This window comes from Synchiropus splendidus, chromosome 7 (assembly GCF_027744825.2).
Source record: "Synchiropus splendidus isolate RoL2022-P1 chromosome 7, RoL_Sspl_1.0, whole genome shotgun sequence".
NCBI lineage: Eukaryota > Metazoa > Chordata > Actinopteri > Syngnathiformes > Callionymidae > Synchiropus > Synchiropus splendidus.
This window is the reverse complement of record NC_071340.1, coordinates 25,338,477-25,364,179: the sequence shown is the minus strand read 5'-3', so window position 1 is coordinate 25,364,179 and position 25,703 is coordinate 25,338,477. Positions and strand designations below refer to the sequence as shown.

The 25,703-nt window shown below is 48.1% G+C and overlaps 3 protein-coding genes and 1 long non-coding RNA gene across 5 annotated transcripts; 1 reads left to right on the top strand and 3 right to left on the bottom strand.

Annotated features, from left to right (window-relative positions):
* Positions 1–664: 664 nt before the first annotated feature.
* On the top strand, positions 665–8,409 carry vamp8 (vesicle-associated membrane protein 8 (endobrevin)). Its single transcript, XM_053871125.1, has 3 exons — positions 665–856; positions 6,422–6,592; positions 7,718–8,409. The coding sequence occupies exons 1-3, from the start codon at positions 842–844 to the stop codon at positions 7,901–7,903; spliced, it is 372 nt and encodes a 123-aa protein (XP_053727100.1). The 5' UTR covers positions 665–841; the 3' UTR covers positions 7,904–8,409.
* A 1,260-nt stretch (positions 8,410–9,669) lies between these two features.
* chmp7 (charged multivesicular body protein 7) lies at positions 9,670–13,816 on the bottom strand. Of its 2 annotated transcripts, XM_053871123.1 has the most exons (10): positions 13,494–13,816; positions 13,257–13,428; positions 11,890–12,066; positions 11,703–11,836; positions 11,592–11,640; positions 10,753–10,872; positions 10,590–10,688; positions 10,469–10,526; positions 10,064–10,258; positions 9,671–9,999 (listed from the first exon to the last, which is right to left on the bottom strand). In XM_053871123.1, the coding sequence occupies exons 1-10, from the start codon at positions 13,748–13,750 to the stop codon at positions 9,947–9,949; spliced, it is 1,314 nt and encodes a 437-aa protein (XP_053727098.1). In that variant the 5' UTR covers positions 13,751–13,816; the 3' UTR covers positions 9,671–9,946. The 2 variants fall into 2 exon arrangements, with proteins under 2 accessions (XP_053727099.1, XP_053727098.1); XM_053871124.1 differs by lacking the exons at positions 13,257–13,428; positions 13,494–13,816 and adding an exon at positions 12,619–13,172 and having other exon boundaries at positions 9,670–9,999.
* A 281-nt stretch (positions 13,817–14,097) lies between these two features.
* Positions 14,098–15,091, bottom strand: LOC128762696 (uncharacterized). The gene is made up of 3 exons (XR_008415571.1): positions 14,865–15,091; positions 14,679–14,812; positions 14,098–14,616 (listed from the first exon to the last, which is right to left on the bottom strand). It is a non-coding gene; the product is annotated as an uncharacterized LOC128762696 (long non-coding RNA).
* Positions 15,092–15,922: 831 nt separating this feature from the next.
* On the bottom strand, positions 15,923–25,118 carry lgi3 (leucine-rich repeat LGI family, member 3). Its single transcript, XM_053871924.1, has 11 exons — positions 24,959–25,118; positions 23,814–23,928; positions 21,811–22,257; positions 21,497–21,568; positions 20,205–20,276; positions 19,358–19,429; positions 19,032–19,103; positions 18,794–18,963; positions 18,556–18,720; positions 18,407–18,497; positions 15,923–18,155 (listed from the first exon to the last, which is right to left on the bottom strand). Exons 1-11 carry the CDS (start codon positions 25,116–25,118, stop codon positions 17,426–17,428), a joined length of 2,166 nt encoding a protein of 721 aa, XP_053727899.1. The 3' UTR covers positions 15,923–17,425.
* Between the last annotated feature and the right edge of the window lie 585 nt (positions 25,119–25,703).

Below are 25,703 nucleotides of genomic sequence, written 5' to 3'. Positions count from 1 at the left end.
CTATTGTAGACTCCTTCTGCTTCCTAGGATCCACCATCACTGAGGACCTCAAATGGGAGCCAACCATCAGGTCCCTCATCAGGAAGGCCCAGCAGAGAATGTTCTTCCTGAGGCAGCTACGAAAACTACGACTGCCGACAAAGTTCCTGGTGGAGTTCTACACGGCCGTCATCTAGTCCATCCTCACCTCCTCTATCACTGTCTGGTACAGCAGCGCCACCTCCAGGGACAAGAGCAGACTGCAGCGCATCGTAGGTTCTGCTGAGAAGGTGATGGGTTGCAGCCTGCCACCTCTTCAGGACCTGTATGCCTCCAGGACCCAGAGACGTGCAGGTGGGATCAGACCCTTCTCACCCTGGACATGGACTGTTTGTTCCTCTTCCCTCTGGCAGGAGGCTACGGTCCGTCCAGACCAGAACCTCCCGTCACAGGAACAGCTTTTTCTCCTCGGCCTTCAGACTATTGAATTCGTGATAAGCCTTTGTTATTTTATTTTATTTTATTAACAGCACTTTATTTCGAAGCACTTTTCTCGTTGGTGGAACCCCCACTGACCATGGCGATAAATTCTATTCTGATTCTGATCTACAGGTTGAGAACAAGCGACGCTCGGCGCGTTTTTATTTTGAAGCGCTTGACAGGAAGTGGACACACCACCCCTGACTTGATGTCGGACGGAGCGAGTGCAGACTCAGGGAATGAAGTTTGAAGGAGGACAAAACAACCAGGAAGTGAAACAAACAAGGAAACCGCGTCGCGTCAAACCCTCGGTCGGACTACATCTGTTCTGTGGTGGAGAAACGACTGGGTGTTCTGGTGGAAGGAGCCTGTTTCCAGCAGAATGGACGTCGACCCGGTAGGTGCCGTTCGGCTGTGCCTTGTTTGCCTTTTTTGTCTTGTTTTAAGCAGCGAAAATGTCTGCCTTGACGTCAGTGGTCCTCACGGTTCAACAGTTTAGTCCGAGCAACAGAAGCAACAGAAGCCGTTCACCTGTTGCTCTCGCTGTCGGGAAGTGGACCGACAGGCCTCGACACCGCGGCGTCTCGTTTCACATTTACATGAAGCCATGTCAAATGTGACACAGCTACGCCAGGAATCGTAGTTGACCAGTTATATAACTGCGTCTGCGTTCGTATCTTCACTTTATGTCTTTTAAACATGGCGCCTTCAGATCGGAAAATACTGTTACTGAGCCAAACATCATAAAACGGCTCGTATTGTTGAGTAATCCCCGCTCACTTGACATGAACCGACGTGTTCATCCATCACGTTTGAGTAGGAGTCCTGTCTGACTAATGTCTCCGGGGACGTATGAGTCACACGAGGGATCTGCTACGAGTCTCTGCTGGATGACCAGGCTCCCCTCCTCCACCCCTCGGAGGAATTCCTCTTGCTTCATCGTGGTTCAGCGAGTCAGGAAGGGACGAAACATTTCCAAACTGTCGTAGGATTTGTTCCGCAATACAAACTGTCCCAAGAGACTCAATGGTGCAGACGTTTTAAACTCAAACCAGCTACATTAATGACGAAATACGAACCATTATATTAGTTATTTTCTGACTTAAGCGTGTTACCTTTCTGTATCCCTGCACGTTTGTGATCAGGATGGAACGTTTTGGATTTGGATTTCTCTTCCATTTACTTTGTAGTTGTTATTTTGAGATGGTCTCGTGGCTGCAGTAGCTGCTGTGTTTCACAGAACTCACTAACATACCAGTCAGTATGACTGTATTCAGCTATTGAATTGGTGGGTGACGTGAACCAGTCCGTGATGTCGTGGCACCTGGAGCTGAAGGACTATCGCATCCCATAGTATAGAAAATATGGCACCATTTTACAGGGACACATCAAAGGACACACACATTTCTCACCTGTTTAGGTCAAAATTCTAATATTAAGTCTGAAAAAAACAAAGGCTGCCGACAACTAGTCGAATAATCGGTCGACTCGTCGTGATGTCAATGTTTCCACAGTCAGCTGAGACCAAAGGACCATTGTGAACCAGAAATGGCACCATTCTACAAAGGACACTTCAAATGACACACACCTTTCTCGACACATTTTGAGCAGTCGTGAAATGTGACCTTAGGCTGCAGCGACTAGCCAACGTAGTCAGCTCTAGTCAACTATTAAATAGGTCGCAGTCAGGTTTATGACTCGACTAGTCGTGACATCATCATTCTCACTGCAATAAACAGAGGTTAATGGACCATTGTGACCCAAAACATCCAAAGTGTGAGACCATTTTACATCACAGGACACGTACATTTCACACCACGTTTTGAGCAAACCAAATTCAAATATGAAGTTTCAAAACACCTTTCAACACTATAGAACTATACAAACAACAATTGAAATACATTTTCTTTTCTTTTTTTTCTATTTAAATCACTATAATTAGATTACAGATGTGATAGTGTGTGAGTCAACTCATACCAGTCACAGACAACCTTCACAATTAGTTTCTTAGTTGCAGCAAAAACATTCTGATGGTGTTTTCAATAATTTACACGCATGTATTTTGTTTTTGAATTACTATTGACAACACTACCATCACGCTTTTGTTGGTGTGTTTGTTAATCTGTTTACAGAATATGCTAAACTGCCTCACTGTTGGTGTATTTAATGTCCGTAACTTTGTTAAATGCAATATTCAGATTTCCCTTGTTGATCGCAAAATCATAACAACAAAACAATTTGATTCATGTTAAAGGGAAAACAGTAAATGGGTGAGTTTTTTATAAAAATGGAAGTAAAAAAACAGAGAATGGTCAGCGACTCGAGTGTCATGTGAGGCCAAGCGTGAGCTGCGACACACCTTACGAGGTCCTCCGTCCTCAGGTTGGAATGTGAGTGCGAGTCACAGTCAGCCCTTAAGATTCTTCAACTGGCGGTGGTGGCTTCAGTAGCTGGTCTCCATGGCTCTGTGTAAATTTACACGCGGTCTTAAAGGAAAGCGACTTGTGTTTGACCTGCAGCTCAGAGGTGCAGCGGCCTGCTTGGTTTGTGGTCACGTTTGTGAGTCGACAGATCTGCTTCCTCCTTCCTGTGACAAGTGTCTGTGGTCGCTTGACAGATCTTTTGCTACTTAGTCAACCATTTTCTCACTGGTGGGTTTGAGAAAGTCAAGAGACGCTTCTAACCCTGGTCGCGGTTTACAGAGAGAACGCTGATCTGCTGGCTCAGTTTCTAATATGCTACTTTCTCTCTGCGTTTGTCTGGATGTGCCTGTATCGTAAATCTTATTTTAGATTTTTTTTTCAATTCTGTGTTGAATAACGCCTCAATAAGCCTCAGATTTCAGTGGAAACAAGTAGTTTATTCTGTGGTTGCACGACTAGTTTCATAGTTGACTATTATATCGATCACCATTGACTTGTACATTGACAAGTCATGGTGTTGTTGCTCCTTTTTCTGTGCGCAGTAATGGAGAAATCGCTATGGGATCATTGTGAGCCAAAACGCCGGCCTATCCTTTCCTTCCTATCCTTAACACCATTTTCAGCAATTAAGCTGTTTTGTTTTAAATATTTCTTTCTTTTTTTTAATTACTATTTTCAACTCCTCACTCTTGACATGTCGTACATGTCATATGTCGACTAGTCAACGGTTTACTAGTTGGGCCAATACAGCTGTGCTGATACGATACGTTGTGATATATTGTGATACTGTAAGTTCAGCGATATATCGTAATAAGAACCATCGTTTCATGGGGAGAAATCACTAATGCAGTGTATCAAGTGCATGAAAACAAGTTTATTGTAATTGTTAAATTACATTTTGCCCTCAACAGAGGAATGAATCGCTCCCTTCATCAACAAAACAACTCCAGTGTACAAAACACCTTGAGACGTCACAAATGCAGCAGCAGATCCAAGCGTATTAAATATTGAGAACTTCAAATATCAAGACAATATCACACACAATCAAGTATTGTGATATTTAAGCAAATATATGCACACAATTATGATAATCTTAAGTTGCTTACCTTGCTTAGGTCCATATAATCATTTTTGTTAAAATCATTTTTTATTTATGATCTTTGTTTTGGTCAGCACAAAGGAGGAGGATGTGACTTCACTCGTCGACTGGTCTGTGACGTCATCGCTTGTGTTTTTGTCATGGGAACGAGCTTGAACAGAAAGTGCTCAAACTCATAACTCCATGAAGTTCAAGGTGTCCATAATTGTCGGACACTCGGTCCATATCAAGCCACACACCCGTGTTACCGCGGTGTGTTAGCAGCATGCTAATCCCCGCCGCTGCTGCTCCCCCTGGAGTTTCTGAGATAAGTGACTGCTAGACAATCAAAATAGTGGCGTATTTTAGTTTTATCTCCAGAAAAGGGAGGGTTGTTGGTGTAAAACTTCTCTGAATCAAACTACTTCCTTCATGGGAAGTAGAGGGATTCGACCAGAAAGTCTTAAAGTTCAGGTCGACTTATGTCTCATCCGGTTCCTTGGCAGAATTCTGCCAGGTCCCAGCTTGTTCCTGGAGCTCCTCGCTCCACTTCAGCCACTGTCACCTGAGCACTGTGGCTCTGCTCAACAAGGACCGACTGAAAACAGCTTTTCTGCTTGTGTTCGCTGCCAAAGTGAGGAATGTGAGCTGAGTCTTAAGTGGCTAAGTTCTTTTACTTCTGGCCCCCGGAGACGTGTTAGGAGGACATTGATGTAGGTAGGAGTGACCAGCCTGTTCAGCCAGTGTGGGCTGGTGGTCACTGAAGTGAGTCTCAACTGCCCCCAGCTCACCGTGGCGGGTGAAGCCGGTGCTATGGATACGGCCCCTAAAATGTGGCGTTCTGAAAGACTGCTGTCCCATGGACTCTAGCGGAATGGAGCTTGGTATTTGCAGTGTGTTCAGGAACACACTGTGTTGTGGTCCAGACCGCACCTGCTGTGACCCAGACAAGACCAGTATATGGGGATCTGGAGGACCAAGACGCTCCAGATAAGGAGTCTCAAACTGGTCCCCAAATGGGTGCAGGCTTACACTGGTGAACCAATGAGGAATCAGCTGAGACTAGCAGCACCAGTCTGGCAACAGTCTTCAGTCTCCTCAAGGTTAGTTGCCACAAAAACCGGCTCCCACTGTGGCCCTTAAGTGGATCAGTTTGAGACCCCCTTTTACCAATGATGCTGTCCAAGTATGACCGTTTCCTCTTTGGGTCTCGACCGATCTTGAATAGAAACTCTGAGACAAGACCCATCAAAAGTGGTCTTGAGGCCAAGACCGATCTGGACTGCCGCAACACGACTGAGCAGCCTTGGATGAGTCCTCCATGTGAGTTACTAACCTCCAGTCCCACGGCGTCCTGTGGTCATCGATAGTTGTCCGAGCACCTGGTAGCTGCAGCGCAGCTTATGATGGAGACGCCAAGTTAACCTTGCTTTCTATTGGCTGCTCCTGGTGGTTGGCAAGCGCCTGAGTGAAAGCTAATCCCGCTCACTTAGTTCTACAATAAAACAACCGTGATGTGGGTTATGGTTTCACTCAAAGACACGAACTAGTCTGTTGGTTTTTCCGAAGAAACGAGGTCCAGGTTTGGTTTTGCCGTCACCGGGCCAGAGGCTCGAGTCCAGGAAGTCTCCCCGCTTTTCTGAGCACGTTGCCTCTCAGATGTTTTCTTACAAAGAGCAGAGAAAGACGAGTGTTTCGCAGGCTCGTCCGTGCCAACCAGTGACATCATGCGCTCAAGACTGGTCTGGGTTTGAAGGATTTCCCCTGACGGGAAAGTCCTCTCAGTGCGGCCACGTTTGTGGCTTTGAATGGAGTCTCCTGGTGAAAATATGGCAGAGCTGCAAGTTTTTTTCCACCCATCCTTCTCCACTGGGGAGATGTTTAGAACATGACCTGCAATATTTTGGAAATGAGTCATCGTAGCGAGAAAATAGAGCGAGCTGTGATGCGGACGAAGAAGCATGAGCTGTGTCTTGGTCGAGGATCTTTAGAGATGTTTAATGTCCAGTTCAACCTTTGATCTGACTGCTGGGCTTCAGACAGAAGAGCCGCCGCCCGAACAGGCGTCTCAAACGTTGCCGTCACTTCCCTTGTTTAGTGGCGTTTCCACGTCTCTCGGCCCGAGGGTGGGTTAGAGGGTAACTGGAAGGGACGTCAGCGACCTGCCGCTGGGTCACAGTGCAGCAGACTGAGGGTGAATGGAAGCATCAGGTGACGCTGAGGAACCTGTTTCCTAGAGACGCTGTTTACAGTCTGCTGGAGGCTCGCAGGACGCCACTGGATACACACAGAGCTGACACACGCTCACGTCACAGCTGCACATCTTGACCTGGATTCCTGTTCTCAGGAGGCCCGGTTCAAGCTGTCCCTTCAGAAATGGACCGAGACTGTTGATTCACATGTGGTGATGAACCTTGTGTGGTGCGTTCCTCCTGTGTTACTGTGGGACCTCTGTGTGCAGGAGAAGGGAGGGATGTCAGCGGCGCCACCGCAGCCGCAGGACCGGGTCCAGTCCTTGAGGGACCAAGTGGACGGAGTTAAAAACATCATGACGGAGAACGTGGACCGGATCCTGGCCCGCGGGGAGAGGCTGGACGACCTCATGGGGAAGTCTGAAGACCTGCAAGCTGGGGTGAGTCTGTGCTTCTTCTCCCAGACTGACGGGGAACGCAGAAGCTCGCGGCCACTCTCTGGTTCGATGGTTATCTGGAGAACCAGAAGAACCAGTCTGGAGAGGAGGAATGTTCTCTGAGAGACGTGTCCCTGCAGACGGACCACAGCCTTGCTCAGCTGTCAGGCCAGTGTCACATGATGCTCAGTGACGAACAATGATGAAAATCCTGGCGTAACAATTTATCTTAAAAATGGGGATAAAATCTGTTTTTACTCTGTTAAAGAAGGCAACGAAAATGTCCCCTCTAAACTGACTCGCCACAAATACTTATCAGACGTCCAAGTCCCTGTCACTTGCTCCTCAACGTCTTTCATTTCAAGCACATGTGTGTACTGGCAAGAAATACTTGTCAGCATGATACAATAGTATCAAAATGTGATATATTCTACACTGTTTACTCATCAATAAAAAAAAACATATTACTCAGAAGTGAAATTGAAAAACTAAATGCGAAAAACTAAATTGAAAAAAACTCTTTTGAAATTCAACTAGTGCTGTGCTTCCAAGTTGTTTCTTGGTTTTCCTTTATTAATTTTCTGAAAGTCTGCTAAAAACACGGGGAACGAAGTGCTTTTAATGACCAACAACACCATAATTATTGGTATCTAAAAATTAATATTATTATATATAATATATTTGAAAATAATATATATTTTTTTTATATATATATTTATATATATTTTCACTTCTCAACTACAACTCGTCATATGATTCTTTTTTAACACACCCCAAAAGCAACATCAAAATATTGGACTAAATGTTTATTATGTCAGTGGTCAGTAAGGTATGTATCGCGATATGCTGTACTGAAGATATAAGCAGTTAAATTTGACCTTTTGAGTCGTGAGAATGAAGTCAATATTAAAGAAAAAGAAATTCATGCTAAACTTCAAAGACGATGGCAGAACGTTGCACTTCATAATTCTGCTCTTGCCTCAGAAAAAGAAGTGCGGTTTACTCGAAGAACCGCTAGAGGTCAGTGTTTCTGCGTGAGCCGTTGAAAGAGCGGCCGCAGCTCTGTCTTCTCCACTTCCTGTTGCTGGGTTCCATGTGACTGAGTTACGCCTGTGCTTGCGTCGGCAGGCGCAGCACTTCAAGCAGACCTCGCAGAAGGTGGCGCGCTCCTACTGGTGGAAGAACGTGAAGCTGGTGGTGGTGATCGTGGTGATCGTGCTCATCATCGTGCTCATCATCATCCTGCTGGCCACCGGCGTCATCCCCGTCAGCGCCCCCGTGCCCCCCGTGGTGGCCCCCACCACCAAGCCCTAGAGGAAGACCCCGCCCCCCTGTTGCCCTGATCCATAGACTTATTGAAATCAGTGCTGCCCGGTGTGAAGCCTTTTCCTGCTGAGATTAGAGTTTGGGTCACAGTTGTGTCATCTGCTTTTACTGGAGAAGAAATGATGGAGGAGCCAAGTGAGACTTGTGTAGCCGGTTAGTTGCATCCGTTGCTCCCCTGTCACTCCTGCAGACCTGCACGTCCACCTGCTGACCACCGCCACCTCCATGTTGTCTTCCGCGCCTCCGGCTATTTATTCAAAGCTCTGGGCTCCGCTTCCTTCCTGGTGACGTTCCTGCTGGTGTCCACCTCCAAGGCTCTTCTGACGTTTAGAGGGTTTGTTTTGTATTTATTCTGGGGAAAGTCCTGCCTCCAGGTCGCCGTTGTTCCAGCGGCGTCGTGGTGACGGCGACTCTTAAAATCATCGTGTGAGTCCGTCTGTTGTTTTGATTCTTAAGAAATAAATAGTATTTTCTTCTGTTTTGGGTCTCCGGGCTGAATTACCTCATGATGCGTTCACGTGCTCATCTGACGTCAAACCGATTCCAACACTTCAGTGCCACTGTAGTTGTTACAATGGCGCCATCTGGTGGACGCCGTCCAACAGGCCACACGTAAAACACTTCCTCCTCCGAGCAGGAGGGGCCGGTGGGCAACGAGGTCAGTGGGCATCGCACGGTTCATAGAAGGGGTGTTACGTTCAGTAACCCTGCTGTCTATTTCAGCATGCTCAGCCCTCTGACTGGGCTTCACTATTGGTAAAAACGGCATTGAATATTGAGAGTTTTCACCGCTCCTCGCTCCCTTCTCTCTGTGAGACCGTAGTCCAGGTGGAGCAGAGAAGGGAGGAATATAGGAGCGTAGAGCCGCACCAACCGGGGCTCCACCCGAGACTCCAGGCTGCCTAACAGGTCATCTTGACCGAGAGGAACCATGCCTCACCTCATGACCTAACCAACAGAACCATGGGGTGTGAACCATGGTCATCCTGACGGACGTCTGAGCAGACTCGCTGCCCAATAGGTTTAGCGGCCGTCAAAAGGAGATGCGACTTTCACCATACTTAACTGCTTGCAAACAGATGCCAGGGCACCAGCGGAGAGCGAAACAGGGCGGCGCTGCAGCATCCAGACCCCACGTCAGTGATACTGTAGTGGTGGGCACCACAGCGCCTGCACAGGATCTCATTACATGCTGAGCTCCCAAGCACAAGTCTTGATGATGGAAGCACCACAACGGCCAAACCAGGTGGTGTCGATTTCCATGATTCCATATTTCACTCACAAAAAAGTCAGGTCAGCTTGATAGGAAGGAAAAACAAGGGCGATTTCCAGGGCGGCTACCAGCGCAGCCCTCTGCTGCCGGATTGGCCAGCGAGTCGATTCTTTTTACTCACTGGATAAATAGAGGTTTACCTCCATCAGGTTCCCCCTTGAGCCAGAGATGGCCACAGCGTCATCTAAAGATGCCTCTTGTTGAGCCACGTCTTCTTTGTCCTGCTTTGTTTCAGGTCACTGTCGAGTTAATGAGGCTTCATGAGGCAGTGTCTTAACTGTCGGTGCTCAGAAGGTGGCGCTCTTGCTTCAAAAACAGGTTTCATGAAAATAGTCCATCAAATCTACAGATCTTAGAGCAGAGAGCGCCATCTAGTGGGCTCTGAAAATCAGCACACTGTTTCATGAAGCCTCATCGACCCGTCACTATGTGCCACTCGCTAAAATGTGAAAATGTCACGTTTTTTTATAAATACATTTTATTTCTTGACAAATTATTTGGCAAAACAATTTTGATGTTTCATCATCAACCATTCTTGACGAAATAAGGCCACTATCACTCGACAATAACAACCCAATAAAAGTATTTTGACATTTTTTGCAAAAATGAAAGAAAGACCAAGAAAGAACAGACACACATGTCTTGTTCCAGATACAGCATGTGTTTCCTCTGGTTTGGTGGTTTCCTGCGATAAAGTGCTTCGGGATGTGCCTCTTTCCGAGGATCACGTTTGAAGAACCGCGGTTCCAGGCTGGTCGCTAGGAAGCCGGGTTCAATCTCTGCGCTGCCACTGGGCTCCTGGGACTCGGAGCTAGACAGGAGCAAAAGCAACACGTCACATCACCATCATCAGTTCCTCGAGTCATGAAGCCAACCTGTCAGCGTCAGACGCTTCAGCTCCTCCTCCAGCTGCTCGTCTGAGATCCTGGGTTCAGTGTAGGGAACCGCCGGCAGCGAGTCCAGCAGGTCGGCGCCGGGCCTGCTCGGCTCAGCACGTGCCCGGGTCGTCGGGGGTTGGGGTTCCTCCAGTAACGACCTCAGCTCTTCCTCCAAGTCGTCCAAGTCTTCATCTGGGAGGCAACATGAGGCGTTCAAAGCCCATCAACTCCACCAGCTCTCGGCTCCAGTATCTTCTCTCTCGCGCCGACACGACACTCTCTCTCTGCTTCAGTCACTCAGCAAGCAAAACACACCCATGCCAAGTGGCCCCACCCCCTCGGCCAGAACCTCAGTGAGGACCGGAGCCAGTGGAGAGCTGAGGCCACACACGGGCGTCTCACCTGTGCCAGCCGGGCCCTGTGACAGGGTCTGGCTCAGCTCATCTTGAGTGTCGCACAACTGTGACGGAGACAGAAAACAGTCAGGCTCCGAACAGAAATGTGACCGCAGTTCAACTCCGACCTCTTGAATCTGATCGACCAGGTTCTCGGCGCGCTCCACACTCCCGTCTCCCAGCGAGAGCTTCATGGCGGCCACCCCAGCCTGGTACGCCTGCATGACCTGGAAGCAGAAGCCTCCGCTCAGAACAAGCCCCGCAGAGCCTCATGCTGCGCCTCACGCGGACCATCTTGTCGGTCTGGGACTGAGAGATTCGGTCCAGGATGGACCTGATGGACTCCAGCTGGCTGCAAAGACCCTCTGCTCTCTTCTCCACCCGCTTCTTCTTCTTCAGACACGTCAGGGCCTGTGGAGCCACGAGGACATGGGTGAGGTTGATCACCAACTGTCATGTTTGGCACAGACGCAGGGAGAGCTCTCAAATATGGAGGTTTATACAAACAAAGGAGTGACTTCTCTCATCTTCTTCTTTTTCTTTCGGCTTCTCCCTTCAGGGGTGGCCACAGCGGATCATCTTCCTCCGTCTCACCCTGTCCTCTGCTTCCTCTTCTCTCAAACCTCATGTCCTCCTTCACCACCTCCATCCATCTCCTCTGTGGCCTTCCTCTCCACCTTCTGCCTGGCCGTTCCAACATCTCAACATCTTCATCTACCAGTGTACTGGCTCGCTCTCTCTCTCCTCTGTCCATGTCCAAACCATCTCCATCTTGGTCTCCTAAACACCTGAGCACATGTGCTGTCCCTCTGATCCTATCATCATCCTGCTCACTCCCTGAGAGAAGCTCAGCATCTTCATCTCTGCTACCTCCAGCTCTGCCTCCTGTCTTCTCCTCAGTGCCACTGTTTCCAAACCATACAACATTGCTGGCCTCACCAGCCTTTAGTAGTGTTTTGTTTTCTTCTCTCGTGGTACAGGTGATCGACAGCAACGATCCTGATCGAACTAATAACCATTTGAACAGAGGTGACTGTGACGCAAGTCACCTGCTCTTCAGACACAGGTGTCCCAGAAAAAGATCTGGACTCCTGACAACATGAAAGAGTGGTGTAAGCGGTGAGACCCACCTGGGGCTTCCTTCCTTCCCTCAGCAGAGCGCGGGCCTCCTCTCTGCACCTGTGGACAGCACAGCAGCTGCAGCCTCAACAGAGAGGTGTGAAGTGGACGCAGCACGGTACCGTTGGGCCTCCACACTCAGCTGATCCACGCGCTGCTCCAGGAGCTTCTCACTGCACTGCAGCTGGTAGATCCCCATGTCCACCTCGTTCACCGGGGAGACCCGCTCCTGCCGCGGCTGGCAGAACTTGACCACCTGTGGGGAGGACGGCTCCAGATCAGGGTGGAAGCCTGGGGGCGGGGTCTCACCTTGTCTCCCTCGTGCAGCGTCACTGTCACGCGCTTGTCTCGCTGCAGCTGCAGCAGTGCCAGGCACAGCGCGCTCTCGTCGTCGCCGCTCAGAACACACAGCTCTTGGAAGGAGACCAGAGAGCGGGTGGCGAGGGCGCTGCTGCGGTACGCTGCCAGCAGCGCAGCCGCCTTCTCCTGCAGCGACACAGAAGCCACAGGTTAGGTTAGGTTGTTTACCGCCTCACACTGGCCTGGATGCTAACATCAGTCAGGGCAAGCCTTGGTCGCTCTCCAGCAGAGGGCGCCGTCTCTGCTTGGAACAACTAGGTCAGTGAAACCTCACTTCATTTTCAAGCAGAGAGCGCCACCTGCTGAGCTGTGAAAATGGAAGCAATGCATCATGAAGCCTCACCAGCTATGATCATGAGGAGAAGCCAACAACACAAGCTTGACCTCAGTCGCTGAAACTTCAACGTGTTGACTCCGCAGCAGAGTGAGTTTGGAGTCTGAGGTTTTTTTAGATTAAAAATGGGCTAAATTGAACATAGTTTTACACAATTCCCAGAATAGTTCAGAGAAGAAAAAGTTGAGTTACTAGTAGTGTGCGACAGGTCGAAGGGTTTAAAAGCTGCAGTGTGTTTTGCAGTTTTCCTTTGATGACAGAAGGAACAAAATGGCTCTTAATTCAGACGATTCCAATTTAGCGCTGCAGGATAACAAAACACTGTCACCGCAACATGCGCATACCCAACACGTCCACTGACGTCGCAGGAGAGTGCAATAGTTTCCTTCTTTCCAGCTTCCATTTAGCTTCAGTGGAGCATCAGTGTGAGTCAGGCTGAGCCTTGGCAGCAGGGACCAAGAGTCCAAACGGAGCAGAGACGTCACACAGCAGGTCACTCTTCCACTGGAAAAAGACATGCTGCCGAACTGCCCTTGTTTGAGGTTTAGTCAATAGTAAATGTCACAAATAATCTGAATGACTTACACTTGATCTGCTGCACAAGCACTTTGCTCTTTAAAACTACTACTGCTGCTACTACTAATAATACTGATGATGAAAATGATGATTATAATAATAATTATGTGGGCCAGACCAGGACCAAACTCAATAGTTACAATGAAAACATTTCAGTTCTTGGTACTGTTTCACTAAAACTTTCCTATAAATAAAGTGTTACTCAGAAACACTGACACTTTTATATCTTTTTTTATCTGAGTTTCACCAGAGTTTCAGTCAGATGCAAGTGGCCTCCAACAGTCGCGCTCCAGTCCAGGAGCCACCAGCCTGAACAGCGAGAACGTTCTCAACCGACGCCTGGACTACGAGTGGAGGGCGGAAGCAGTGACGCTCCGGCGCTGATCAACCACGCTTCAACACGAACCTGGACCAGCTCAGTCATCACGAACGACTCCTCCGCGGCGACTCCACCGCTCCCCAGCAGCGCGGAAAAGGTCCACTTCAGGGGCTTCACCAGCAGCAGCCCGACGCCCCACGACAGCCAGCCGCAGTCCACACTGGCCGCGAACTCCGACTCCCTCTGGATCTTCCCGCTCCTGGAGGGACCACACGGAGCGCTCACCCTGCGGACCTGCGGAGGGGAGGCCGAGGCCGCACTCACCTGGCCATGGACTGCAGGACGCGGGCCAACCCCAGCGGACTCTTCCCCTTCCGCGCGAAGCTTCTGCTGAGCTCCCGCAGGCTGACGCTGACGGCTCCGCGGTCCCGGCAGCTCTGGAGCACCAGCGCCGTCCAGAACTCCATCTTGCTGTCCCAGTCCATGGTGTTGACCTCGCGGTTCTCCTTAAACGCGGAGAACATGAACTCCATGCGCTTGTCGTCGCCCCACTCCGGCGGGAGAGTTATGTTCCCGGCCATGTTCAGCGAGCTGGGCAGCTAATGCTAACTCAACAACAACAAGGGTGAGCTCCGCCCACCCGGATGTGCCGGAGCTCCAACCAATCGCATGCACGTTTGGGTTGATGCACTTTGGCTTATTGAGAACGTGAAGTAATAAGCGTCCAAAATATAAGTCCTGACAGTGAAGGAGGGACCAGGGCTCGTGAACGTACACTGCGCGTGTTAGTGACGCCGAAAAGCCAAACAGCAACCGGATCAAACAAAGAAACAATCTTTTTAACACAGAAAAGTACATGAGAAATGAGCTGCCCATCCACTCTAATCATAATGAAAACAATTCATTATTCCCCATTCACTTATTTATTTACTATGATAGATGGATTACAATGTGTAATTGGTGAGAAATGTCAGTGAATTGTAGTTTTTTTTAAGTTATATATTGTTTTAGCGTTACTATTTACTGTTACAGTGAGGTGCGCGATACATCAGACTATTTTAGTAGCATCAGGGAGCGACATTTCAAAGTGCGCTGCAGCCTGAAATATGATATTAACCAGCAAATAGAACCACTGGTTAGAAAAACAACTACTATATCCAGTGTCATTTGCTTGAGGTTTTTCCATAGCACGTTAGTGTTACACCAGGCAGGTGTGCAGCTTTTCTATTGAGCTGCTGTATAAGGAACGGACCAAACCTGGGTTATTTTGAGCAAACATCATGGAGCGGGTCACAGTTTCTTGAGTGATTCTGAGGGTACTGTGTCCACATGCAGGTCAGCATGTGGACCTGACCAGCTGGAGTCAGTGTGTGCGGCTGGGGACGACTGTCTCCGACACTCGGACCCTCAACATCGGGTCTCCTCAGGGCGTGAAGCTGATCTGCACCTGTGGACAGCACAGCAGCTTCAGCCTCAGCAGAGAGGTGTGAAGTGGACGCAGCACGGTACCGTTGGGCCTCCACACTCAGCTGATCCACGCGCTGCTCCAGGAGCTTCTCACTGCACTGCAGCTGGTAGATCCCCATGTCCACCTCGTTCACCGGGGAGACCCGCTCCTGCCGCGGCTGGCAGAACTTGACCACCTGCGGGGAGGATGGCTCAGATCAGGGTGGAAGCCTGGGGGCGGGGCCTCACCTTGTCTCCCTCGTGCAGCGTCACCGTCACGCGCTTGTCTCGCTGCAGCTGCAGCAGTGCCAGGCACAGCGCGCTCTCGTCGCCGCCGCTCAGAACACACAGCTCTTGGAAGGAGACCAGAGAGCGGGTGGCGAGGGCGCTGCTGCGGTACGCTGCCAGCAGGGCCTCTGTGTGCTGCTGAACTTTCTAACGTTGACACGCTACACACGCGGCTGCCCAACTTTTCACACCCCTCACAAACGTGTCCCCCACTAGCTTAACTGATGCTCGGACTCCCAGGTGAGCGAGAGTGTGCACCAACTCAAACACACAACATCGCCAACCAATCCGCACCACTGCGCGGGGGCAACCTGTGCAGACGTCACACAGAAGAGCGGGACCGCCCTCCTGCACCACTGCCTCCTCCAGCTTGAGACCGGAACTGCTGGACTTGAGACGGAGATCGTCTGGATCTCCAGTCTGGTCAGCAGCCATCTTAGAAAAGTCGACCCCACGATACACAGGGCACACTAACACCCGAGACTCGCAATCTGCTGCTGGATTTGCTTTACCGGCGACGTGCTGGATATCAGTGGTAAACTCGGAAACAGCGGCCAGGTGGCGCTGTTGTTGAGGGAGAGATTTTGTTGGGGTTGTTGAGGAGAGCCAGGAGCCTGCGGTTGTTTCTGATTTCTATGAGACCACTCCACAGAGTCTGAGAGAAATAAAAGAAGAAAGTAAACTACGGTGCGGCTGTTTTTTTGTCTACTACCAGCAGACGCTACAGTGCTATTTAAGTAGCATCATGAGTCAAATACCCGAGACGTCTAAAGTTGTTAGCATATATATATATTGTTATGTTTTCAAGAATTTGTACATATATATATATATATATATATATATATATATATATATATATATATATATATATATATATATATATATATATATATATATATATATAGTCTTTATATAGAATAGAATTTATATATATATTCTTGAAAACAAAAAAAATCACATCCCATCAATTCATTTTTGACAAGATTGTTTAAATATTTTTTAAAAAGTATCTACTGCAAACACTTGTATTGTTTTTTTTATTTAATATTTTTTTTACTGAGTCCAGATCAAACCTGTCTACGAGGAAATGATCAGAACAAACAAATGCTTCAACGGAATCTGAGACAAGGTTTTGGGTAACAAGTGTCAGACTTATATAGTAACTGCATTTTCACCTTCATTTTCAATATGTTGCTGTGTTTTACTCCTCAGTGATGGGTAGATGAGGCATCATGAAACAGTTTGCAGGGTGGATGAAATAGTGTCCTCATTTTAGCTCTTGGTGTAGAAATGATGTGAGGTTTCATTTGAATTAGTTGTTCAAGTCCAAACATTTCACACCAGACAGCACCATCTGGTGGCCTCTGAAAATCAGGACACTGTTTCATGATGCCTCATCTGCCCTTCACTACTGTGTCACGAAGCCTCATCTACCCTTCATTACTACTTCCTCAACTGTAGATGAACACGTGCGTTTCCTCAATCACGTGTGAACAAGACATTCCACCTCCTTTCTGTTCTATATGACACAATAATTTAAAAAAGATAGTCCAAAGGTCATGATGTCACAGGTTTCACAAGCACGTTCTGGTGTCCAAACTTGGAGAGACGGACATGCATTCTCACCGCCGGTGCCTTGGTCACCAACAAAGGAACTAGTGACAGTAACTGATCAAAGGAGTTGATGCCGCACACCCTGGTGAGTAGTACACAACTGTTGTTGTTGCTGTGCCACGTTAAAAACACAACTAGAATCTAAAGGTTTTTTTAATGTACCTCTCGACATGCTAAAGGCAACAGAGCTGCACGATGCTAGCGAGCACTCAAGTTATGCCGTGGTGGCCAAAAAAATGTGGTGCTCACAGTCGAAGACGCTCAAGTGTTACATGCTGCAAACTATGAATTAATGATGGTGTTGGAACTGCTGCTGTACTTACTGGGTGCAATATTTATGCGCCACAGATTAACGCATATTCACTGTCATATTCTGAAAGTGGATCAGGAGTTTGCCAAATATGGAGAGTTTCAAAAGTGATCCAGATGCACCAAAGAACTTCAACCTAGCGCAACAAGTCTGACTAAAAGCATGTGCTGTGACATAGCCTTGAGAAATTATTGCTCCAACCAACTAAATCTGTCGTGTTCCGTAGAGAACTTCATAACAATTAGCATATTAGCCACCACCATTTGTCATGGAAAGAAAAACAAAACATTAAAAAGTCAAAAGGCTTGAACATAAAAGTCTCGCTTAGCCGTTGATTTTTATCAAAGTAGGGATGCACCGATACCGGTATTGGATATCTGTCCGATACCACTTTACGGCAGCGCGCATTTTACGAATGTCAGTTTATGACAAAACTCTAAGCAACTTTTTGTGAAATAGTAAGTACTCGGTATCGGTGAGTACTCAAATGCAAGTACTTGTACACTCGATTCGTTTGGAAAGAACCTGGTATTGGTGCATCCCTAAACAAAAGCATATGTCATTTATAAATCGGATGATCAGTGCTCGATTCCAAACTCTACTTGGCACTGAGGTCCACCAGAAGGTGCTGGTACGCCAGGGTGTTGCCTTTAAAGCTGGCCACCAGCATGATGTCTTTGTTGTCGACAGACACCAGGCTAAAGCCCCGCGGTGCTCTCATGTTGAGCTCCTGGAAGGGCTGGAAGCGCTGGGTGAGGTCGTCCCACAGGTAGACTCTGGAGAAGGAGAAGTCACTCCCAAGGATGAGGTACTGGCGGAGACCCACCATGAAAGGGTAGACCGACATGGAGCCACGGGACGGGAGAGTCTGGATCTCTATAAAACGCTGTCCTTCCCAGCGAAGGATCTTCGAGTCACCGATGAATCTGGTGAGACACAGGTACAGGACCTTCCTCACCCAGAAATGCTTGACCATCTGGACGTCTGCCAGCTCGGTGATTTGGGAGAACACCACAAACTGCTTTTGGTTACGGTTCCACTGATATACCACAGGTGGCTGGGAGGCGCTGGAGAGTATCAGGTGTGGCTTCCCGCCGACGTCCAGGAACTCGACGTGGGTGTCTCGATGCCAGGGGTGGAGGGACTGGTGGGAGTAGAAACCGTTGCTGTTCCACCGATAGATGCTTGTGGAGCCAGCCTTGGAGCTGTCTGCCACCACAAAGTACCATTCCCCGTCCAGCTGGAAGGTCTCCACAAAGTTGGGCTTCCTGACCCGAGTGGTGTCGATGTCTTGGATCTTGATGAATCGCTGGGGATCTTCTTCCCACCTGTGGCATTGGAAAAATGAGAGTGATGTGAAAACATACCATCTGTAAATTAGAAATGAAATGCATTTCACGATGGTAAACCGACGTAGGGAACACAGAAGACCATTAATATAGTTGTTCGGTCATACCAAGGTTGTCACCAGAGGAACAGGAATGGGTCTTGGGTCGGCACAACAAGAAGGGTTATTGCCATAGGTGATATAGGCTCTGAGCCTTTCACAGGTTCAATAGAGTTCCAGATATCGTCTCACTTGTAGATGTGCGATCCCCCGAAGAGCTGAGCAACAACCATGTAGACCGTGTTGTTGATGACGACAGGTTTGCAGTACACGGCCGATCGAGCTGTGAAGACACGCATGCTGGTTCATCCGCGACCTCAAACGTTTAGTCCTCAACTTACACGTGATGTTGTGAAACTTCCGGAATATTAACTCGACGTGATCCCAGACGAACAGGGTGCAGAAGCCAGTATCCGGCTGAGCGAAGACCACAAACTGATCTCCCCCAAACTCGTACGACTCCACGGACACCGAGTGGAAGGGGAACGTTTCATAGACGGCGAAATCTGCGAGAAGAAAGGACCAGCGCTAGTGGAGAGTCGATGCCGCTGAGGGACTTGAGCCAAGGCCAGGAGGAACCTGCGCTGATGCAGTTGAAGTCTCGCGCTGCTAGATCCTGGATTCTTCGCCCCTGGAACTCAAAAGGGCTGGCGCAGTAGATGGCAGGGACTGAAGTGTTGGTCTTCTGGATCCAGTCCACCAGCCACTTGATCTTGCAGTCACACCGGAACGAGTTGCCTCTGAGGTCCCTGGACAAATCAGAGTGAGGTTCAGGTCTGAGACGTGTTCTCCGTGACAGTGGACTGTGGTCACTTACAGGTCAGTCAGGATGTCCAGCTGCTTGAAGAGGTCTCTCGGAAGCTGTTGCAGATTGTTGTTGGACAGAGACCTGGGAGGTTGTTGTGAGATTGTTTAAGCTGCTCACATCAGTAGCTTTCTGCCTCCATTACCCTCAGATTTACGCTTCATCTTACACTGCTCTCTGCAGTTATTAGACCTTCATGGTCTCGCACTGAAAGCTGTTGCTCCCAGGGGCGGCCTCACGTATTGCCTCCACCTCGCGCATCTCCAAAGCCTTCTCACATTTCACTAGCGTCCGCTGTTATGTGTGATGGTAATAGAAATGAATTGCTGCATACTCACAAGTGGGTCAGGGACTTGAGTCCTCGGAAAGTGAACTTTGAGAGGGTCTGGATGTCGTTGTTCTCGATGAAGCTGTCGAGAAACAACACAAACTCAGGGTTTCCGAAAGGGGATGATAACAATGGATCATGTCACATGACCCCTCCCTCCCCCTGAAGTATGTGCGGCGCTGGCAGGATATGTGAGAGTGTTTTTATGGAAATAGGAGGTGATTAAGATTCACAGCAGCTTCTAGCAGCAGCTGAGGCCACTGGATCACAGCCAGCACCAAAGAGCTGCTCTGGCTTCTCAGAGCGCCGTATTCAGGTTCAGCGCAGCGAACGTTATATCTGTCACACTGGGATTTATCTTCCTCTCTGGTCTAGTGCAAGTCCCATCCATCACACCTCCGGCTTCTCTTTAAACATAGATGACGTGGGAAGACACACACGCACACAGACGGACAGACAGACAGACAGGCAACCCAAGCACCGTTGAAGAAAGAAAGTTGAAAAATAAAATAAATAAAAATAAAAAAAATAAAAAATAATAACAGTCTAGTGAAGTTGAAGGAATAGCTCTCGATGGAGGTTTGTTCACGTTTGACTTCTTTCTTCTCGAGGTCTGTGACCTGAGAAATCCTCATGATATAGTAAGTAAAAAGGCCAAGATGAATGTCAACATTATGTTAATGTTAAATATGGATCCCATCAGACACTGCAACAAGTGAAGTTACAATAACATAATAGGGTGGAAAAGATCTTTACATCACAGAACCTTATATTAAAGGACGACTGAGTCCTTTAATATAAGGACTCAGTGGAGTTACAGAGAAGCGTCGGCCATGTTTAGAAACAGAGTGACTCACAGGTACTGGAGGTGGGAGAGTCCTGCAAAGGCGTCGTCAGAAATCACGGTGAAGGTGTTGGAGTTGAGGAGCCTGTGGGCAGCAGCAAAGACTTGTGGGAAGGTTCAGTCAAAACACGAGCTTTGTGGACAAACGTTTGGAAAGAAAGCACAGTCATAAAAGCGGTGTGCATTAACCAACAGAGGCTCATTCTGCACAGCAGACCACGGCTCCGGCGAGGACACGGAGCTCTTTGTCTCCCGACTCTGCAGGACTGAAGGGTGTCAGTCGTCTGCCAGTGATTCACTATCACATTTCTCCTGTCAACACTGAGCATTTTATTCTGCGTGTGAGACTGATGCATGTTTGGAGGCAGTCGCGGGGTTTGGCCTCGGTGTTAGGACCAAGGACAGCACTCAAAGGGACATGAAACACAGCATTAGCCATCGATAATACTCAAGTTAATACTTCCTGAAGTGTCCTCACTAGAGTTGGTGAGTGAAAGTGCCCCAAAAAATCTCATCCGTCGCCCCAAACAAACATATTTTATTATTTTATTTTATTTTATTTTATTTTATTTTATTTTATTTTATTTTATTTTATTTTAGTATGTGCAGGTCCTTGGTCAGCACTGTAGCAAGCAACATGTCATGCTCTCTTTATAATATCTCATGACACGTGTGACCAGAGTGAGAGAGCTAAAGATATTTGCTGACAAATACATGAGGAAATTAACATATTTAGCATGAATCATTCTAGCTAAGGGTAACAAGTAATTTTAATTAATTAAATGCAGAAAAAAAGGAGACAGGTTATCAATGAATAAATATTCTTTTATATATAATATAAAGTTTTCCAGAGCACCACTTCCAACACACATGGCGTGATGTCCGCACCAAAACATCCATGGTGAAGGAGGGTGAGTGTGATTGAACTGATGGACAGACATGGGTTCGCGAGGCTTCATGAATCAGTGTCCTCACAGTCCCTGCCCACTAGATGGCACTCTCTGCTCTGAAATCTCCCCAATTTTAAACCAAGAGCGCCACCTTCTGAGCTCTGAAAATGAGGTCACTGTTTCATGAAGCCTCACCAGCACATCGCTGCTGAAAAGCCTAGACCACCAGCAACCAAACACGGGCTGAGTTTCCCTCTGACTTTCAGAATCGACATGGTTTGGACACAATGGAGCTTCCTGCTTGTACAAAAACAGGGCCAGAACTGTCGGGCGCTTCTCTGCAGAGGAGATGATTTATTAATCGTTTGTGTACAGACCGAGGGGAGGGGGGCAAAGAGGGGGGCTCGGGACTTACAGGAACTGCAGCAGGTTAAGATGAGAAAAAGCTCCTTCTGGGATGGTCGTGAAGGCTGCGTTCACCATGGTCCTGTCCAGACACAGAGCAACGCATCAGCTGCTGAGAAACTCTGACGGCAAACTTCCTGATCCTCTTGTTCTTCATAGAAGCCATCTTGACTGAGGGCACATGCAGACCCTCTCCTTTAAGAGTTAAGGAGGACTCCTCCAGTGTGACGGAGGAGCTATTGTTAGACTCTCTCCCCAGAGAAGTTCAACATTTTTGCACGGAGGACAGGCAGAAGCTCAAAATAAGGAGAAAGGAGGACTCACAGGGAGATGATTCCAGGAGGGAAGCTCTTGGGAATGGCCTTGGTGTCCACGCAGAAGGCGCTGTCTTTGGTGCAGGAGCAGGTCGCCGGGCAGCGGGGGGTCTTCACCACCTTCTTGGTGGCGGAGTCCCAGGGCAGGCAGAGGAGCAGCAGGCAGAGGAGCAGCAGGCGGAGCCATCTGAGCTCCAGCATCTTCAGGCCGGGAGAAGTTTCCGTCTGAGGCAGCAGGAGCGGAGCGCGGCGACTTGCTGCTCGGCTGTTCTGATTCTGCTCGGCAGAGAGGAGGATGCACAGGCAGAGGGGAGGTGGGGAGGTGTGGGGGGGGGGTGAGTGGGCGTGAGTGCGCTGCAGTAACTGCAGGCTGCGCTCCTGACCCACGATCACAGGGAACTTCAGGGCCCAGGGCAGGTTTCTTATCAGGCGTGAAGGAGAGCGCACAAGAGGGGCTCTGTGTCGGGATGAAGTGAGGGAGCTGAGCCAAAAGGCAAAGTTGTCTGCTGGCAGACATGAAACCTCTCACTACAGGAGGAACACTTCCTCCCAGGAACTGCCTGACGCCGGGTTCATCTGGAGACAACACTGAGACCCACTTCACCGAGGTTCATGGTGGGAGGCCAGTTACATGCTGTTGGAGAGTCATGTTTGCTCTTCATTCTGAGGTCATGTGACTCCCTCACCTGGACAAAACAGAGACAGAATGGAACCGTCAATCGTGATCCCTGCAGCCCAGCTTTCTTATTACCTGTGAGAAACTACGAGAGGAGTTTGTGCTGCTATGTATATTAGTGGTGGGACTTTAACAAGTTAATCGTGATTAATTAATTACAACATTATTACAATTAATTAATTACAATATTATAAAAATAAAAATAAAAATAAAAATAAAAATAAAAACAAAAATAAAAATAAAAATGTAGAATGGGATTTCTCTGGACAGCTATCTTAAACATGCTAGTTTATTAGCTTCACTTTGGTGTTGGTTTGTCTAGTGGCATCTTCAGCACAAGTCAGATGAATGGGGTGAAAACCAGTGATGTGCTTTTAGCATGTGTCCAGCTCAGGCCCGAGGGCCGAATCTCAGCCTCCGATGAATTTCCCACGGCCTACAAGAGCACAAAATGTTGATGAAATTCAGAGAGCTCACCAGCAGAGCATGTTGATGTCACGATCTACAGAGGTTTGGGTTGAAAACAGGGCACCAGCTGAGATGATAAGGGTCAAGAATTCTTCTGGAAAAGTCCTGATGCAGGTAAGAGCGAAATGATTCGAGCTACCTGGAGACGATTCTTGTTTTTTCCTGACACACGCTGCTGTTACCAGTGGGCCACCAGGTGGCGCTGTCCTGGACCTGGACACCTGTTCAATGAAACCTCACATCATTTCTAAACCAAGAGCGCCACCTCGTGGTCTCTGAAAAGGAGTCAACCCTGCAGCGCTGCTTCATGAAGCCTCACCTGTCCTTCGCCACTGTTTACAGACGATGAACATGAACGTTGATCCGCCCACGTGTTGATTTGATTATTGTTATCGATTGTTGTGGCATCATACTCTTCTGTGACTCAGATGAGTTTGGTTCTTGTCGGGTTTGTTGGGTCACTGACCTGTCAAATGTGATGTGATGATGTCACACGACTTGTCAGCGTAACTCAGCTACAGAACAGATGCGTAGACAGACAGATGTATAAGATGGGAGTAAACCACCGTCCCACACAGCAGGGGGCGCAGTGGTTTTCTTCTCAGGTATGGGTGGAGGCCCCAGGGCAGAGCCAGCACTCACCTCCGTGACCCCCCACAAGAGCAGGAGGGGGGTTCTAAGAGAGGTGAGCCGCTTCAGTTCTGGGTTTTTCTTGGTGTTTTCTCATCCATAATCATCCACTATAGTGCGTGACATCATCTTCCACTCCAATAAGCAAGACATGACAAAAGCAATGGTGTCATTTCTCCCTTTGACAACAGAACTATCAGCAGTAGTAAGAAGTAAGCGCCACCAGGGGGCGCCGCTACCTGCAGAAGACGGGCCTCCGCAGCAGGATCCAGCGGACAGAGGTGTCGGTACCAGGCGTCGCCACCGAGGCGCCACAACGACCCTGTTGTCCCAGAGAGAACAGCTGCTGCTGTGCTGGTGCGTCACCGCCGCGCAGACGCTGCGATCCAGAGTCTGACGCGCTCTTCCATCGCGCTTGTCAAGTCTTTTATCTCCTTACTTTTAACATTTGAGGAATGATTTTAGTCATCACCGAGGTCCCGACAGGTCGGTTTGCAAACCAAGAGGTCAACAGATAAATGCTCCACCTCTGTGTTTGTGTCACTCAAGATAGTTTTAACTGGTTCATGAGTTGTGTGACACCTCAGTAATACATGTGTTTGTCTGGGATCAGAAAAGTTATGGACAGATTTGGATGAAGTTTTCAGAAATTATGTGGAATGAACAAGGAAGAAATTATTATTATTATTGACAAAATATTGGCATTAACACCTGGTTGATAAACAGTGAAATGACATATTATATTAACGTTTCACTTTTAGCCTCCGTACTTACATGTAAGGATATTGCTGACTTTAACATGAATGAAAAAGTGAAATATTCTTTAACAGCGGCTGTCTATAGCATTGGTCTTCCATTGCTCTTGTCAAGTCTTTTATTTCCTTACTTTTTAACATTTAAGGAATGAAATCCCAGTATTTCTGTGATTATTGAGGTCCTGACAGGTCGGTTTGCAAACAAATAAGTCAACAGATAAACGCTCCACCTCCGTGTTTGTGTCTCTCAAGATAGTTGTAACTGGCTCATGAGTTGTGTGACACCTCAGTAATACATGTATTTTCAATGGTGGTTTGTCTGTCTGTCTGGTATCAAAATAACAGAATAAGTTATGGACGGATTTGGCTGAACTTTTTAGGAATTATTTGAAATGGAACAAGGAAGAAATTATTATTATTATTGACAAGATATTGGCCTTAACACTACCAAGAAAACCACCTGGTTGATAAACAGTGAAATGACATATTATGTTAACGTTTCATCACATCAAGCCTCCGTACTTACATGTAAGGATTTTGCTGACTTTAACATGAATTAAAAAGATTTAGATTCTTTAACAGGGGCCAGCTTCTCAGTCTGCCTTTGTTTTTTCATCCTCCATATTCACCGTCACCAGGTCTGTGGACGTCACTTTCAGCACCACTTTCCACAGTCTTCAGGCACAGTTTGGCCAGGACCTCCAGCCGATCTCCGCCTCCTGTGGGAACCAGCGTCACGGCATGGTGTAGAGAAACGGAGCATGAAGCGGCAGCTGGAAGCTCCGTCATGCCCTGGAAGACCGCGGCGACCCCTCAGTCACAGCTTTCACTCCTCCACACGCCTCATAAAGACAATGTCCTGCTGAATAACTCATGTCAGAACCTGAGGTCCAGTCGCAGGAGGGAACCTCCCTGGCTCCTCTGGAACAAACTGGGAACCCACCGGGAGCTGACCACAGAGTGGCCAACTGTGGTGTCCACGTGAGAATCCAAATGAAAACAGAGTTTTCATTTGGATTCTTTTTTATTCATTTGATTTGGACTTTAAATGGGAACATTTGAAACATCATCTTCAGGTTTTGAACGTCTCTTTGTTCTGTGGTGAGGTACACAAGACTAGAGGTGCGCCCCCTGGTGGCACCGCCACAATCCCATTTCTCTTGTCAACACTGAGCATTTGATAGTGTGTGTGTGAGGCTGATACTGAGGAGCTGATTCACTGAGGTGCATGAATCGTTCTAACTAGGGGTAACGAGTAATTTTAATTAATTAAATGAAGAAAAAAAAAACAGGCTGGGTTCGCGAGGCTTCATGAAACAGTGTCCTCACAGTCCGGGCCCACTAGATGGCACTCTCTGCTCTGAAATCGCCCCA